Genomic DNA, 18,538 nt, shown 5'->3' with positions numbered 1-18,538 from the left:
TGTATGTGTGCCTGTGTCCATAGAGGCGAGAAGGAGGCACTGGATCCCCTGGAACTGGCATGTTACAAATGCTTTTTAGGCACCATGTGGGTCCTTAGAACTGACCTGAATCCTCTGCAAGAGCCTCCCTACTTTTAAACATTGAGCCATCTCTTTACTCATTGAGATTATATTTCACAGTATCATAGTTTTCAACTGCTTTAAACCTAAAATCATATGGTGGCTTAAATACTATAGAATTTTCAAACGAATGTAATGTTTCAAGATAAATATTCTTGGTCAGCAGAATATTTTTTATCTTCCTCATGTATATTGAAGGACATGGGCTCTCAAAAGCTCCCCAAAAGCCACAGAGGGAGACACATGCGACACTTCTAAGGGCCACTCCTGGAATTGTTGCACATTGTTTCTCTTCCTATTTGGTTAATGAGAATTTAGTCAAATGGCCAGGGATGCTGAGAAATATAGTCTACCCATTGAGTAGAGTCAGGGAAAGAATGACTTGATTGAGACTTTCTGGTCATTGTAAATATAATAGGAAATTTGGGATAGTTTGCCTTAGGTGTTAGGTAAATGATGGAAGAGGTTTCTGTCCTTTGTATTAGTATGCTACATGGTATAGCTATGTTAATCTGTCCCCAGGGAAGCTTGAATAGTCAAATGTAGGCAGTATTTCAAATCATGGTTGACAGCTGAGCTCCCTATTGAGTCACTTACCAGGAAGTAGCAGCTGGAGGGTAACTTGCATTGCTGATTATTCCTTAATTATTAATCACTGACACTTTGTAAATTGCCTTAAGTCAAATCCCAGCTGAGTTAGTATACAATATTACAGTGTTGGCCCCCAAATATTTTTCCTGTGTTGTATGTCTAGGCTAGAATGGGTATTAAATAGATAGCAAAGTAGCAACCTTATTTATTGCAAACCAGCCAAGTGATACTCAAAACAAAATGGGAAAAAGGCAAAAATCAAAAAGGGAACTAATTTCCATTTCAAGCCATAGCCAGAGGCACAGTTTATTCTCTGGCAGTTTGTGTTTCCCCAAACCAACTGTACACTTGACAGTGACCTCATGTAGGATAAGGGAATGAGCAGAAGTAAATCGGTCTGAAATAAAAATCCTCAGGATTCTCAACTGAGATGCACATATATTCCCAGAAAAATTTAGAAAACTGATACCCAGGCTCAATCCCTCCATAACTTAGGGAGTCTCAGCCCATCAGGAATAGACCTGGGGAGCTAGATTTTTTTCAATGTGCTTTTAATGACTCTCAGTCTCTCCTCTGTGTCACATAGGCTCTTGCTGGAGAAGACTGTGGAAGGAAGTATTATGAGCATTGACTTTTTCCTGGGCATCTCAGGTGCCTAACTTGTTCTTTTCTTTTCCCAGTTTGTTGCACAGCCAAACTGCCAACAATTGCTGGCTACCCTGTGGTATGATGGCTTCCCTGGATGGCGGAGAAAACATTGGGTAGTCAAGCTTCTGACCTGCATGACCATTGGATTCCTGTTTCCTATGCTGTCCATTGCCTATCTGATCTCACCCAGAAGCAACCTTGGGCTTTTCATCAAGAAACCCTTTATCAAGTTCATCTGCCACACAGCATCCTATCTTACCTTCCTCTTCATGCTTCTCCTGGCTTCTCAGCATATTGTCAGAACAGATCTCCATGTTCAAGGACCTCCCCCAACGGTTGTGGAATGGATGATACTACCTTGGGTTCTAGGTAAGTGAAACAGAAAGACAATAATGAGTAGGCTGTCTGCTAGTCCCACTTTAAAAGATACTGGACATGCATTTAGTGGGGTGTGTACCCAGAGTACCTCTGAATTAGGACCCCTCTAGTAAGCCTGTGTTGAGAATCTAAGAAATGTGGTCCCTTCTAACCTAGTTTGTGATCACTCAATTATCCATGAGCCATTGTAAAATAAGGATGTTCTCAGAGCTTGCATCTGCTCACCTAACATCTTCTAGGATTGAAAATATGGATGTTAGATGGCTTAAGGAAGAAAGCTTTGTGCCACTCACTATAGCCTTCAGGGAAACTAGACAGGGCAAGCACTGAGCATTCTATTTAAAAAATACCCATTGCTAATAACCAGGAAGCACATGCACTTTGCTGATTTCTAGTGTTTGTGTCTATTTTGTAGAATCCTAGATCAGGTTCTATGTACTATTGAAATACTGATCCCACAGTAAGCAGAAAAAAAAAACTGAGAAATTCATTCTAGCCATGGTAAAAGTTGATCTCCCTGTGACCTCTGGACATAATTAGATGACACTATTCTCCAGTACATGCCATCTTCTAAGTCTTTGTGACCTAAACTCTGAACCTCAAGCTAACATTTTCAGCATGATTTGAAATTTTATCAGAGATATCTTAAGTCTTACCCTGAGTCTAGAAGTTAAGAGCATCCCTAAGTGATCCATACTTTAAATTCTGGTGATTAATTATCTTGACCATGGTCACACAGTTTTGCTGAAACATCTCTGTCATCAGGCAATATTTCACACACACACACACACACACATCATATGAGAAGAGAACAGAAAAAAGAGATCCTGAATTCTTTGGAATCTAGCAATGTGGTCCCTGGTCAGTACATCAAAACCCAGTGGGAGCTTTTCTCCTTAGCACCCAGAGGAAATTAAAGACAGTAGAACAATACTGACAAAGTCAATTTATTACATTCCAAAATGGGGAGAATGGAGAATCCAGTGCCTAAAATTGTAGTAGCTAAACTAAAGCTTAAGAGAAAACCATAACCGCCTCCAATTACGAAGAGCAGCCCTATGACGGGAGCAACCATGCCAACCAACCAGGTCCTCTGAGGTCCCAGGAACTGGGCCACCAACCAAAGAGTACACATGGAGAGTCCATGGTTCCGGCCACATATGTGGCAGAGGATGGCCTTGTTGGGCATCAGTGGAACCAGAGGCCCTTGAGCCTGAGGGGGTTCGATGCCCCAGTGAAGGGGATTGCCAGGGCAGGGAGGCAGGAGTGGATGAGTGGGTGGAGGGTGGGGAGCACACTCATAGGGGCGGGGGAGGGGGAGGGGATAGGGAGTTTCCAAAGAGGAGACCTGGAAAAGTGGTAACATTTGAAATGTAAATAAAGAAAATATCCCATAAAAGAAAAATAAAGAAGAACAAAGTGGAAAATAAATAGTTTAGGGAGTACTTATCACCATTAGTCATCAAGGGAATGAAAATTAAAACTCCTTCGAAATTTTATCTCATCCTAGTCAGAATGGCTAGCATCAAGAAAGTAAGTGATGCCAGGTGTAGGGAAAGAAGCCTCATCTACTGGTTATGAGAGACTTCTGCAGGCAATGTGGAAATCAGTGTGATGGCTCCTCATAAAACTATACTATTTGTGGGTCAGGTTCCCAAAGAACCCAATATCCCACCATTGCACTATTTCTTGCTGCACTATTGACAATAGTACGGAAATGGAACCAGCCTAGATACCCATGAACAAATTGGTGAATAATGAAGGTGGGGTCCGTACACACAATAGGAGTTTGTTCCATTGCAAGGAATAGTCAAATTGTGAAACATACAAGAAACCGGATGGATCCAGAAAATATATTGCACAAGGTTACCTAGACTGAGAAAGGCAAACACTTCATTATCTCGTATGTGAGCATGACTGTGAATGTGAGGCACACACATAGAAAGAAGACCATGAGCTAGAGAAAGGGAACACATATGACGTGAAAGTAGAAAGGGGGATACCAAGGCTAGAAGGGGACAGGAACGAGGAGAGAGACTGGTGAGAAGGGGGGTTAAGAACATCGAAGGCAAATTACATCCTAGCTTTGACAAATTCAAGGTTGGGAAATGGAGATGGGGTAGCTGATGAAAGAAAGATAAGGGATCTCCACCTCTTAGAGTCTTACCCACTGGACCCAGTTCATTCATGAATCTCATCTTTGTTCATTTGGAAAACTTCTGTTGTGATGCTCAACACTGTCTTGATATAGGAATAAACTTATTGCCTCCATTCTTCAGGTTTCATTTGGGGGGAGATAAAGGAAATGTGGGATGGTGGATTCACGGAATACATCCATGATTGGTGGAACCTGATGGATTTTGCAATGAACTCCCTCTACCTGGCGACCATTTCCTTGAAGATTGTGGCCTACGTCAAGGTAAAATGGGATGTCTACCATCTTTCTTCCCCTGTTATTTTGTCTGGGTTATGTAAATAAACTTTCATATTGGGATCAGGCAGAGTTTATGGGAAAAACTAATGTGTGTCCCATCTGCAGTAGGAAATACTACAGAGACGTTTTCAGTAGTGTGTAAGTAGTGTCTACGTAAGCAAATCCAATGAAGAAAGGAACATCTTTTTTTCACAGGAATCTATATGTTTCTCAGACTATTAGGGTAGAGTTGTCTTCAGCCTTCAGTCCTTAAATATCTATAACATTCTTTGGAAGGAGATGGCACACTGATGCTCACACAGGGTAGGGACAGTAAATTCACTAAATGTATTACCTCCAAAAAGCCTCTTATATGTTATCACTTTAGTAATATCAGTTATTGTACATCTGACTAATCTTTCCCTGCTATAGCCATTGGTAAGCACTCCTCCATGAGGAGATATGCAGAACAAAACTGATTCCTCTCTGTAGTATAGATAGTGTCCCCTCTCCTTTACCTTCTGAGTCATTGTTTCACAAAGCCAATATCCCCACTTCCCCACCCATTCTTTGTATAGCAAGCAGCAGAACCCCGGAAACTGTACAACACATGAGTTTACCTACAATAACCTCTGCTTTCTTCATTATGTCTTCTGTCAGGATAATTGTTCAATTCATTAAAAAAAAACAAAATTTTATTATCACTCACCCTACATCCCCCTACCCAGTTCAGAAAATGTCTACACTGAGCATACCCTGTCACCTTGATACTTTCCCCATACATAAGCACCTTGAATTATTCTGAAAATAATTTTAAAATATGCACAATTGCAATTTTTTGCAATTTTATTGAGATCTATAAGTGGGTAGAATCTGGTTCTCTCATCAGCAGAGATATAACCCGTGTAAGATGACCTTCCCCAAGCAAAATGAGAGAAGTATGAAGTAAAGTTCCAGGCACCTTTCCACAAGCCACTATATTTGGGGGTAACCACAGGTCTGAGTCTAGGTCTGTTATTTAATAATAGCAGGCATGGCTATTCTCCTTATACCCTGCTTTGAGTTTTTCCCCATGAGCTAAGGCTGACAATTATTCCCCAAGATGTCTAGTCAGTCGTGCTTTTAGTATTCAATTTCACATTGAGGACTTTTAGAATGGGAATATGGCTGTCCCCCAAGTCTCCAACAACTTCGTTTATTTTTACATGCCTAATATGCATATTGCATAAATTGTAAGACCTTGAGAGTTATATAGAGCATGAATATTGAATGCATTCATGAAACATTTTTGAAAAGATCCCAAGAGTATGCCTTATATGTGTGGCGATCATTTAACACATGCTTACAACTTTCTTAAAAGAAAAAGCCTAGGGAAAGAAAATGTTGGCCTCTCTGGTTAACCAGCCTGGGTTAACTCCATGTCCCTCTGGCACTCTGCTGGCTAAATATCACAGTTTTCCTTTTAAAAAATATGCTGTCTGCATTATGAATTTTTAAAAAATAATCAATAAAAATATTATATATATATTTAAATCTCCTTTATAAGTAGAGAAACCATAACTTCGTAATCTTCAACTTACTAGTTTTTGTTTAACCAGGAAAGTTTAGAATAAATGATGAAAAAAAATATTTCTGTCTGGGGGTATTAAAATGTGTCTACAGATGCTCAACATCAAGTAATTACATAATCTTCCTAATTTCACTGATGATGCTTCCAAAGAGCTAAATACTTCTCCATCTCAATGTCTAATAAACCCATTCAGCTAAGTTTCTAAATTCTGCCTCTTAACATTAAAAGGAAACACAAACAAGACATGTCACATGCAGAATTTCGATTTTTAAACATATTTATGTGTATGGGTATTTTGTGTGCATGAGTGTGCATATGCTTAGTGCTCATGGGAGCCAGAAAATATAGACCCATCCCCTAACCTTAGAGTGACAGATGGTTATAAGCCACTGTGTGAGTACTGGGAATTGAATGCAGGTCCTCAACATTAGGAGTGGCAAGCAGTCTTAACTTCTGATCTATCTCTCCAGCCTCAAGAATTTAGATGTTTTACATGAGAATTTCATTTTGTGGTCCTCTCATCCACAAAAAAAAAAAAAATTGCAACCAGTTTAGACATTCCCTGAGCAGAATGATATATATATATATATATATATATATATATATATATATATATATATATATATATTTATGAACAAGTCCTGTTGAATGTCTTCCTCAGTAGCTCTCCACCTTATTTTTTGAGACATGGTCTCTCACTGAAACTGGAACTCACCATTTCCGTTAGATGGGTTGACCAGAAGGCTCCTGGGTTCTAGCTGTTTCCACCCTTCTCCCCAGCAGTGCACTTGACATTTATAGGTGTGTTTGAGATCGGAACTCAGGTTTTCATGCTTTCACAGATCCATGTTTTTCTTGACCTATTATAGTGAAAACTTAGTTAACAATACATACTCCTCCTCACAGGGTTTAAAGCAACATGAACCAAAAGACATTCACCAGAGTAACCCCAAAGGACAACTATACATATGACTGACCCTCAGTGCCTACAAGCAACCCCTTGAATGGGCAATAATCAGCTTTTCATCTTCTAGGATATCACTTGGGTCCATCCCTCCTTCAACTTGATTACTACACAGACTAGATCAAGACTGTGCTGATTTGTGGACATTTCTCCAACATTTACTCTACTATAGACAAAATTACCTCCTCCTGTTCTTACCATCATGGAGTCCCCATGTCAGCTGACCCCTCTTCAGATTTTTCTTTTAGGTTAACAGAATGTAATTCACACCTCTTTGCAAAGAAGTGGGGCCAAGTTTTAAATTGCAGTCTGTTTTCAAAGAATGCAAGAAATGGCATTTCTTTCCCAGTATTGCTAACCTAGCTTAATTAAACATGATTTTAATCCCTCCGCCCACCTGTGAGGTGGATTACCACCAACCAGTCCTTCCACCTCTCAGAGCTTCAGTCCTGCCTCTGATAAATAAGCAAACTAAACTCCACTAGTGGTTTTCAAGCTTTGTATTCCATGAAAATGTATCATCAGGAAGAGACTTACAAAGAACTACAGTGTATGAAATAGCTCAAAGGGCTAGGGTTGGGGTAAAGAATGTGTCATCTAATCTGCTTCTTTGGCTCTCACAATGGTCATTACGATGTCTCCATTAAACCCTGAGGATCTAAGAAATACATTTTAAAATTTACAGTATTAGATCAGGAGTTATTAAGCTCTGGTCTATGGACAAAATTTAGCTCACTGTTTTTGCTCACTTTAGTGCTACAAAAGGAATGCTAAGAAGTTATGACAGAGACCTATAGCTGACAAGCATTAACATATGCATTATCTGGCTCTTGACAGATAATGACATTGATATTTATGCTAGATGAAATCTAACCTTATTTCCCACACTCATCACCTATCTGCTAAGGACTTCTCCAAAGCAATAAGATGCAAACAAGAGATGTCCCAGGAGAATTGTCTTTCACATGTCTGAGTATTCTACACAGCCAGATTCACCATCCTGTGAGCACGAGGCTTCCCTGTGGTAGAGAGAGGGAATGGAAAGTTAAATCAATTCTACACTGTGATTCATTCTCACTTTGAAATATAGGCTCTGTTTGGTTATCACCAAAGAATTGCCATCTCTCACATAGATCTCAAAACTTGGATTGACCTTTGTAACATCTGTGTTGTGAGATCAATTCCCACTTGAGTGACATTTCATGCAAGCAGTGCTAGACTTAATGTTGAGGGACCTGGAGTTCAGTTCTGTCTCTGCCACCAAGTTTGCTGCATGATATTTAGCAAGCCATTCTGTATTTCAGTTCCTCTTGTAAGCCAGGCATGCCACCCACTTGCTCACAGTGAGGCAAAAACTGGTTTGGGTTTCCTTTCCTTTGAAGAAAAATGTAAATTTATGGGAAATTTGACTAAGATTACAGAAAACTGATCACCCCCCAAAACATCTATCTGAAACAGAAGCACACATGTGGCACAGTCTCTCTGATTCCTCTGACAATGAAGAACCTTGGATTCACACAAGTGATTTTTAACACCATCGGTTTTATTGGTTGTTGGAAGCGAAGCACATTTGAGAAGCACCCACAAGATTATTTGGCCCCCAACACTTTTTCTCAGGAAAGTTGCCTACATTTTGTACTGAGAAATTGTGATACTTAAATGAGAGTGTAAAGTATTCGTGCTTCAGATTGAATTCCAGGCAAAACCTACCATGCCCTTGGGAAGGTTAACAATTAGTTCCTTATTTTTCCATACCATCCTCCCCTGTGGAATACAGAGACTCTTGCAGATAAATAATGAATCCCAAACATGTCCATCAGGTAGGAAGGGCATTATCCTTTTCTATTGTGAAGGTAAAAGGAACAGACAGTTTTAAGTGATGATTTCCAAATTGGAGTCCAGTCCTCACCATCTCACACTTTGCCATGAGGCTACGGCTCACATTCCTAAAGTCAGAGGTCTTCAAGAGGCTGGAAATAGGCAACCAACTCTGTAAATCTGGCTATTCCCTCTCCTTCAACTTCCTGGCTCTTCATTTGCACTAGAAGGCCTTTCTAACTTGTAAGGTTGTTAAAGAAACAGCAAAATACATCCATATGCTGCTAAGTGGAGAAGTACTAAATTTGCTACCTGGAAGGTTGACATGCCATTTGCAATGGTGTAGAATACATTACAAACTGCTAAAAATGCAACAGAAAGCTCTGAGGAAAGGCTCCCTAAGGACTCTCTACCAGCCTGAAACTATACGCAGCAGAGCCTGGAGAAAGAATGCACAGGAGGCTACCTCTATCCATTGTCCTTCAGTAACTACAAATTAGCCATGTGTTTCAAGCCAATGAGAGGGGGTTGGGGTATAAGTCTGAGTTGAAATTTCACTGAGAAGTGAAAATAATTTGGTGCCCACTAGCTTGGGGGCCCCAATGGCTCCTTTTCAGAAATACTCAACAACAATCTGGTAAATCCGCAGTTAGAAAATGTCTGTTGATAAACCACAGGTGGCTGCTGCAGATGATGGCTCTGAAATTCCTTCTGCTATGTATATATGCTTGGTATATATTTGGATAAGAGTGGGAGGGAGAGCGTTATTAGCACTGTGTACTGATTGAATGGGGCAAAAAGACAAACAAACAGTGTCATGCATGGGGAATTTTATGTAAGCAGAGTGTTGAGTACATATTTTGTGTGTGGAAGAATGCAAGGGGGAAATTTTTGGAAATACTGTACTTCTCATACTGTGCACTTATGTTTTTTCCCCCAGTATAATGGTTCTCGTCCAAGGGAAGAATGGGAAATGTGGCACCCGACTCTGATTGCAGAAGCACTCTTCGCAATATCCAACATTTTAAGTTCCTTGCGTCTCATATCCTTGTTCACAGCCAACTCCCATTTAGGGCCTCTGCAGATCTCTTTGGGACGCATGCTGCTTGATATACTCAAATTTCTCTTTATCTACTGCCTAGTACTACTGGCTTTTGCCAACGGACTGAACCAGCTTTATTTTTACTATGAGACCAGAGCTATTGATGAACCCAACAACTGCAAGGGGATTCGATGTGAAAAACAGAACAACGCCTTCTCCACGTAAGATGTGCATCACTTTTTCTTCTGTTTACTTTCTTTCTTTCTTTTCCTTCTGTGTTCCATGCACAGCTTCATCAGGATCTCCTCAGGGGAGAGCAGAGCTCTCTGCAGGTCTACCCAAAGGGTCTGGTGTAGAAGAAAATACTTCCTTCAACCTAGGAAAGTAGTATTCAAAGAGAAAGAGATTAAACAGAGACAGAGCGAGCCATGCTGTGATTCCATTTTTAAAAAAGTAGTTCTGAGTACTTCTTGTAGCGCCCAAAGAGTGGTAGCCATGATGGAGGTGAAAGCACAAGATTATTCATAGGAAACTCATGGCCACAAAATTAACTTAACTACTGTAAGTCAAGCTCAATGCAAAGAAGACAAAAGGGTCTTAACGCACTCCCTTTTGCATGCACACACTAGGGCAGAGTAAGACAGGCTTGAGGCAAATGTATTGTTAGCTAGCCTACTAGACCAATGTAAGAATTGGAGGCATGGTGGTGGCTGGAAATGTCTCTGCTCCAATTTGCAGTATAGAAGTTGGTCCAGAAGACCACAACTTTTAGAGAGGTAATTTCTGTGCTTTTCCTTCCTACTGTAAAGACCTGCTACTTTGGATTTTTTTTTTTTTACCCCCTGAATGGCTTTAGAATGATAGTGAAAATAGAACAGAGAAAGAAAAAACAAAATTTGATGTAGTTACACATCTTCTTTTTTTAATATTTTTATTTTCTATATTTTTGTTTACATTCCAAATGATTTCCCCTTTCCCTGCAGAAGGCCAAGGCAGGAAGTTCTTGAGTTTGAGAATCACCTAGGCTACACAGTGATACCACATCTAAAATGAGCAAATGCAAAAAGAAGGAAGGGTAAGGTGGAGGGAGGGAAGGAGGAAGAGAGGATTGAAGGGAGAAATGGATGAAGGAAGACAGGAAGGATGATTTTCTTAGGTTAGGAGCCACACTTCAGTGTCCTTTCCTTTGCCCATCTCATACCCATTCTGTAGACCCAACACTTCTTCATGATCCTTAGTCGTCATTAAACTAATCATTTCACATATAAATATACAAATCTTGGAGGTATAATGTGAAGTTCTGATATATGTGCACCGTGTACAATGGTCAAATCTGGATAATTAGCCTGCTCATCACCTAAAGTATTTCTCATTCCTTTGTGGTGAAACAAGCAGAAACTCTTCTAGCCGTTTTGAAATGTACAATGTGTACTCTAATATATAGTCTCCCTATTGTATGAGAGATCACCAGACCTACTTGTTCCTGTCTAACTGCAACATTGTTTTGGTTGGCCAAACTCTCCCACCCCTCCCACCTTCCTCTCCTCAGGCTCTAGTAACTACCACTCCACTCTGTACTTCTACAATATCAATTCTTTTACATTCCATTTATGGGTGACATCTTACAGTTTTTGTATGGCTAGTTTATTTCACTTCATATTAATAACCTTTGCATTAATTCATGTTCCTACAGATGTCAGAATTTCAATATTTTATGGCCAAATAACATTCCAATTAATGTGTGTATGTGTTGTGTATGTGTGTGTGTGTGTGTGTGTGTGTGTGTGTGTGTGTGTGTGTGAGAGAGAGAGAGAGAGAGAGAGAGAGAGAGAGAAAGAGATCACATACATGACACTGATACTTCTGGATATTGGTTCTCTCCTTCTACTATGTAGGTTCTGGGCTCAATCTCAGGTCATCAGACTTGGTGACAAGCACTTTTACTCACTGAGGCATCTTGCTGTCCCCTTTCACCAATTTTTCCCTTAATTCTGTAAGTCAGTCCAGTGGACTATGACATTCTAGAAAAATCTTTTCTAGCCACAGCCAGGTCAAGTGATGGCCTGGAATCTCAGCACTCCCAGGACAAGGGAGGATTACAAGTTTGAGGACAGCCTAGATTACATAGCAACACTCTATCTCAAAAACAACAACCAAAAGCCACTGACAAAGGGTTTCTACAGAGGCTATCTTTTGGGGACAAGGTCTCATATTATCCCAGGCTGGCTTTGAACTTCTTGTGTAGCTGAGAACAACCTTGAATTCTTCCTGTCTCCACCTCCCAAGTGCTAGGATTACAGGTTTTCATCATCGGAGCCGGTTTCCCAAAGGGATTTTAATTTGATCAAATGTACTCATCAGAAAACTCAATGCATTCTCTCCTCTCCGTGTGACTTGCCTCTAGCTATGGTTCCGAAAGCAAGTGAGTCATATAAATCCCACCATTCAATGCACTGGTAACAGGCATGAAATAGAGTCTGAGGTAGGATGTGTTTCAGAAATGTTTGGACAAAATCTGAACTTTTTTTCCTGAAATAAGTCTCAGAGTCCTCCACTGTGGATCTCCATCACAGGAAGACAAAGGTCTTCCCAAATATGTTTGTCTCCAGACATTCTTCTTCACTCTATCTTTCAAATGATCTTTCCAGTTAACATGTTGGAGTGAAACATGTTGGCCTATTCCATTGGCCACTGAAGCAGTCTTCACCTCCACCAGACCATCACCCATTTCTCCTCCCAGAGATCAGAGTGAAATTGCAGATAGGAAAAAGGAGAAGGTGAAGATCCAGGGTGAGTTGGTCAAGAAAAAGCAGTGTTGTTAAGGCAAGCCAGAGTGTACAACAGTAACTTAGCATTTTGCTGGTTCTTCACCACTAGGAAGTCTGCCTTCTTCTTTTGCATGATTCTGGAGACAGGACTCCAGGTTATTAACCTAATTTCATTATGAAGAGCAATTCTGCAATTGCTGAAGTCAGACAAGGCACCCAAGTTAGGGGAACAGGTTCCATAGGCAGGCAACAGAGTCAGGGACCCCTCCCACTCCAGTTGTTTGGAGACCCATACAAAGAGCAAGCGGCACATCTGCTACATATGTGTGAGGAGCCTAGGTCCAGCCCATGCTCACTCTTTGGTTGGAGTCATTTGCACCAAGACACTACATTATTCACATAAAAGTGTTAGAAAGGATGGAACACAATTAGATGCAAGGTGCTTTCTAGGAGGCTGGGTCCTTACCAACACCCTTTCCAAGTGAGATCTGACAATAAAGTGCCTCCTTGTGAGTTTGTAATCATTATCAAAACTCCTGTGGCCAACTGAAATAGTGCTCCCATTATTTGCTTAGCAGGGCCTATCAACAAGAATGGGCATCTGCCATACCTGAAATTATATCTCGAGGTACCAGGGATAAAGAAGCATTGTCATGTTGGATCCAAATTAGCAGTAATATCACTTCAGTTTTCCTTCCATCTTTGGATTGGTTTCTTCCAAAAGAGCCCTGATTCAAATTTGTTTTCTTTTAAACACTTCAACCTTGGCATTGATAATAATATCTAAAATGCATGCTGCTCTGTGGAACATCAGAAAGACAGCTTTTTAATATTATTTATTTATTTATTCATTTTACATCCCAATATCAGCCCCCCTCCTTCTAGTAACCCCTCACACAGATTCCCCCATTTCCCCCTCCCTTTCTCCTCTGAGAAGGGGGAGCCCCCTTCTAGGTATCATACCCCCTCCTGGCACATCAAGTCACCACAGGACAAGGTACATCCTCTCCCACTGAAGTCAGACAAGGCAGCCCAGTTAGGGGAACAGGATCCACAAGCAGGCAACAGAATCAGGAACCACACCCACTCCAGTTGTTTGGGAACAACTGGAAAGAGCAAGCTGCACATCTGCTACATATGTGTGGGGAGCCTAGGTCTAGCCCATGCTCACTGTTTGGTTGGTGGCTAAATCTCTGAGAGCACAAAAGGATCCAAGTTAGTTGAGTCTGTTGGTCTTCCTGTACAATCTTTGTCCCTTCCAGGTCACAATCCTTCCCCCAACTCTTCAACAAGACTCCCCAAGCTCCATCTAATGTTTGGCTATGGGTCTTTGCCTCTGTTTCCATAGGCGGCCGCTCGGTGCAGCCTCTCAGAGGACAGTTATGCTAGGTTCCTGAGAAAGGCAGATTTTTATGGAAAGGGAATGTGAGCTTGTTTAGATACTTCATAAAATGTTTGGTGTTCACTTAACAAAGCATACCTTCCTTATGATTCTCAAGGAACACCATTGCTATTGTGCTTTAAAATGTGGTGAGTTTTTTTCCTCTTGAGAGGAAACTTTGTGAGGAACACTATATATTTGCTAACAACTACATGGCAACACTGTTTGCTGTTGATTTGAGCTCTGCATTCTGTATTGGGAGTGCCCGACCTTCACCTGCACTTGGAAGAGTCAGTAAGGAAAGCAACATCATGCTCATCATCATAGAGTTTGCGAGGGATACAGGGTGAAAGTGTAAGAATGCTAACCTCTCCGTCCTGCATCTGTTTTCAGTGATCCAGGCACTCATCTACAGAGGCCTGAGAACACATGGCTAATCATTCCACATGCTCCTCAAGACCCAGAAGGTCTGCAACTAAATCACTTATCTCCATAGTCACTCTAACTTAGTTTCTCTTTGATTCCTCAGCTCATAAAATGACAGCAGCCAGAATCCTACAAGTCATCTGACATGCTTAAACTATTCTTCATGAAACACTGAGTGTTTCCACTCACCCTGTCAGTTCTGCTTTCTAAAGTTCCTACAACACACACACACACACACACATACACACATACACACACAGAGAGAGGGGGGGCAGAGACAGAGACAAAGATAGAGATGGAGAAGCAGAGAGACAGAGAGAAACACTGTTTAGGTTCAGGCCTATATCCTAAGGACTGCAGCAACAGCCTCTTAACTGGTCTCCCTGCCTCTACTCCTATCTCCCCTTATAATAATGTTCCTCCACAGTCTGTGGAAATTTCTATAGAAAGCCCAGTATAATCCCACCAACTCCGGCTTCAACGCCTATCCAGTCTACACCATTCTCCTCTATAAACCCAACTTGTACCATACCATGCAGGGGGCTTGGAAATTTGAACACAGGCCTCTACACACTTTTCCTTCATAGTCGTTTTTTCTGCTCCCCAGAGGCATGAAAGTGTCTTGTCTCAGCTGCATGGGTCTTATACAGAATGCAGTAATCTCTCTGCCTGGAATATCTGTCCACACAGTTCAGGTTAGATTTATCTTCCTGTAATAAAAGGCCCTGACCAAAAGCAGCTTGGAGGAGAACTTTATATCATCTTATACCTCCAAGTCACAATCAGTCCTTGAGGGAAATCAGTGCAAGAACTCAAGGCAGGAACCTGGAGGCAAGAACTGAAGCACAAACCATGGCGAACTGCTGCTTACTAACTTGGTTTCAGTCTCATGTTCCACAACTTTTCTCCCTGCCTAGGGATGAAATGGCACACAGCAGGCTAGAACCTCCCACATAAATTTGCAATCAGTAAAATACCTTCACAGAAAGACCCAGAGGCCTATTTGATGGAGGCAATTCTTCCAAAGAGGTTCCCTCTTTCCAGGTGTGTCAAGGCGACCACCAATATTAGCCATCACACACCACACCTAGTCAGTTTGGCAAACTTTTCCCATCCCTCTAGATTTTAAATATCTCTGATTTTAAAATCTTTTCTTGCCCTCTTTCAGCTGCAGATTTCTTTTCTTGCCATACAGCATTGTAAACACTTGTCTTCTATAATATATAACCTTCTGTATCTTAGTCGTCTGTCTCTGTCCCTACCAAACTGAGACTCCCACCATAAGTAAGTTTGTACTTACCATACATCAGCCCAGGACCTAAAGGTATACAAAATACCCATCAAATAGTTGGAACAATGAAGACAATTGATAACTATCACTTTTAATCTGGAGATAATTATAGATTTATATGTGTGCGACCATAAGAAATAATATAAGAGAAACCTATGGAGCTTCTCTCAGATGTTTCCCACTGGTAACATATCATATAAATATTATACCATATCACTAGGAAATAAACACTGGGGAATTTGGTTGACCTTGTCTAGAGTCACCAGTTCTATAAGGAAGCCATTTGCAACATGGACGAGCGTGAAGCCATCCTATTCATTTTTAAAGATTTATTTATTATGTACCTAAGTACACTGTAGCTGTCTTCAGACACCAGAAGAGGGCATCAGATCCCATGACAGACAGTTGTGAGCCACCATATGGTTGCTGGGAATTTAACTCAGGACCTCTGGAAGAGCAGTCAGTGCTCTTAACGGCTGCTCCATCTCTCCATCCCCCAGCAATCTTATTCTTAATTATAGATCATCTGCTTCTATTTCTATCCCATAGGTGGCTTAAATTGCCTTATCCAGCTCTGCCACTCTATTGATCACATTAAAGCCTGTTTTCAGCAAATCCCCTTGGCTTATTTCCCAATCGCTCCTTCAGTATTGGACTCTTGGCTGAAGAGAAAAGCTATACATGGTTCTCTCTTATACTCCATCTGTTAGTTTCAGCCCTTTGCTTCCACTGTTGAAATGTTTTCAAATCTTTTTTATTATATTTTGTGGGGAGCACGTATGCCCCGGCATGAGTGTAGAGGTAAAGGGCGACTTCCCTTTTTGATCTTGATCCTTCATTTCAATGTATTAGCTATCCTTCCCAGTCCTGTATCATCAGAAAATTATGAAACATGCCACTGGCTGGGCAGTGGTGGCGCACACCTTTAATCCCAGCACTTGGGAGGCAGAGGCAGGCAGATTTCTGAGTTCGAGGCCAGCCTGGTCTACAGACTGAGTTCCAGGATAGCCATGGCTACACAGAGAAACACTGTCTCAAAAAAAACCAAAAGAAGAAAGAAAGAAAGAAAGAAAGAAAGAAAGAAAGAAAGAAAGAAAGAAAGAAAGAAAGAAAGAAAGAAAGGAAGGAAGGAAGGAAGGAAGGAAGGAAGGAAGGAAGGAAGGAAGGAAGGAAGGAAGGAAGGAAGGAAGGAAGAAAGAAAGAAAGAAAGAAAGAAAGAAAGAAAGAAAGAAAGAAAGAAAGAAAGAAAGAAAGAAAGAAAGAAAGAAAGAAAGAAGAAAAGAAGGAAGGAAAGGAAGGAAAGAAGGAAGGAAAGAAGGAAAGACATAAAGAAAGATCCTACTGATTTTCACACAAAGTGTAGGTAGTTTTGTCAGGTAGCCTTTGTCCTTGCTAGGTGGAGAGTGGGGCAGCTATGCAAATAATACATATGAAGATCACACATAAAAGGTGTCTACATCAAAAAGTGGAAACTTTATGTTTTCATCTATGAATTGTATTCACTTGTGTACATGTGTGGGTGAGCATGCGCCATAGTGTATTGCAGAACAACTCACAGGAGTAGCTTTTCTTTCTCTACCATGTACGTTCTGAGGATCAAACTCAGGCCTTTGGACTTGATGGTAAGCAGCTTGGCATCCCACTGGCCTGTAAAAATTCTAAAACACAAGAAGCAGATGTATTATTTTCACAACTATGTAGTACGAGAGACACAAATGAATAATAATCTATAAAGACTCAAAGAGCTACAAGGAACATAGGAATATGAGGATAGAGGGCTTAACAACAATAGTAATAAAAATAGTTAGTTTGCGAGTGCTCTGAGCGCCAAGTGCTCTTATAAATCAGGCCTATGTGAACAAACACACTTTATCCTCCCGCCCTGGCCGTGAGGTAGTCAGTCTTATTATTACCCATTGTATGTATGAAAAATTAGGGTCCAAAGCAATTAACCAAGCTGCTGTCAGTTGCATAAATCCTAAGTGGCAGAGCCATGATATAAATCCAGACATATAGGCTCTAATCTGCCCTTGAACCAAGAATATGGGAATAGAACTGGTTCTGTGCAGTTACATATGGTCCTGGCTTCTAATGTGTAAAAAACACCACCAAGCCCTGGCTGTGCCCTGATAGCAGAACTAGATTTCTGCACCTCATAGCTCCCTATTTTTAACCTTCTGCTGAGCTGTGTGATACAATGCATTACTTAGCTCTGACTTCTTCCAGTCTCCTGGCAATTCAGACGAGGCGCTGAGAATGCAGGTCCGTTGGTAGAGTGTTTGCCTACTGCGCACAAAGCCTGTGCTCTATCCTCAGCATCGCATAAGCTCAAGACAGTGGCACAGATCTGTACTCCCAGCATATCTTATCTGTTCTCCTACTTATCATAACCCCTGCTTCTCACGTCCTGGCCCCTCAACTATATAGACTCCCATCTTACTGATTTTCATTTTCTGTTTTTAAATTTTATTTTAATTTATTTACATTTCAAGTGTTATCCCCTTACCTGGTCATTCCCCCACCCCCTCCTCTGAAACTCCCTATCCCATCACCCCTCCCCCTGCTTCTATGAGGGTGTTCCTCCACCCATCCACCCACCCACCCATTCCCACCTCCCTGCCCTTGATTCCCCAACACTGGGGCATCTATCGAAACTTCATAGGGCCAATGCCTCATCACTTAGCATTTACTTGCAACAAACAAAATATAAGCTTTGAAATGGAGAAAAAAGTAAGTTTTTGGAAGTCTAGTACTAGAACTGACTGGCACCTCTCTGAAATGAGGAAGGGTAGGAAAGCTTGGCCAATGGGAAGGGTGTTGTACTAAGATAGGAACAAAGAGCCCCAGAGTTCTTGTCCTCAGTAAGATGACTCTACATAAGGACAGTATATATTGCACACTGGCTAGCAGATGGGATTGTAATGTTTTAGCATAAAGAAATGACAAATCCTAGAGGCATTAAAGATATCAATCAACATGATTTGGTCATCACATAGAATCTCCCTGTATCAAAACTTTACCCCCAAAATTTGTGAAATTATTATATGTACATTACAGATGAACTGAAGCAATCCAATGAGATAAGTTCCTTTTTTTTTAAAAAAAAAAAAAAAAAAAAAGCAAATTCT

General features: G+C 41.0%; 1 protein-coding gene across 1 annotated transcript in view; it reads left to right on the top strand.

Annotated features, from left to right (window-relative positions):
- Trpc5 (transient receptor potential cation channel subfamily C member 5) overlaps positions 1 to 18,538 on the top strand; it is a 148,403-nt gene that overhangs the window by 94,466 nt on the left and 35,399 nt on the right. Inside the window, exons 3-5 of the mRNA XM_052170833.1 lie at positions 1,392 to 1,728; positions 4,017 to 4,156; positions 9,443 to 9,765. Of these exons, the coding sequence (XP_052026793.1) occupies positions 1,392 to 1,728; positions 4,017 to 4,156; positions 9,443 to 9,765 (800 nt within the window). The remainder of the gene's footprint in view (positions 1 to 1,391; positions 1,729 to 4,016; positions 4,157 to 9,442; positions 9,766 to 18,538) is intronic.

The sequence above is a fragment of the Apodemus sylvaticus genome, chromosome X (genome assembly GCF_947179515.1).
Source record: "Apodemus sylvaticus chromosome X, mApoSyl1.1, whole genome shotgun sequence".
NCBI lineage: Eukaryota > Metazoa > Chordata > Mammalia > Rodentia > Muridae > Apodemus > Apodemus sylvaticus.
This window is presented reverse-complemented; position numbering and strand designations above follow the sequence as displayed.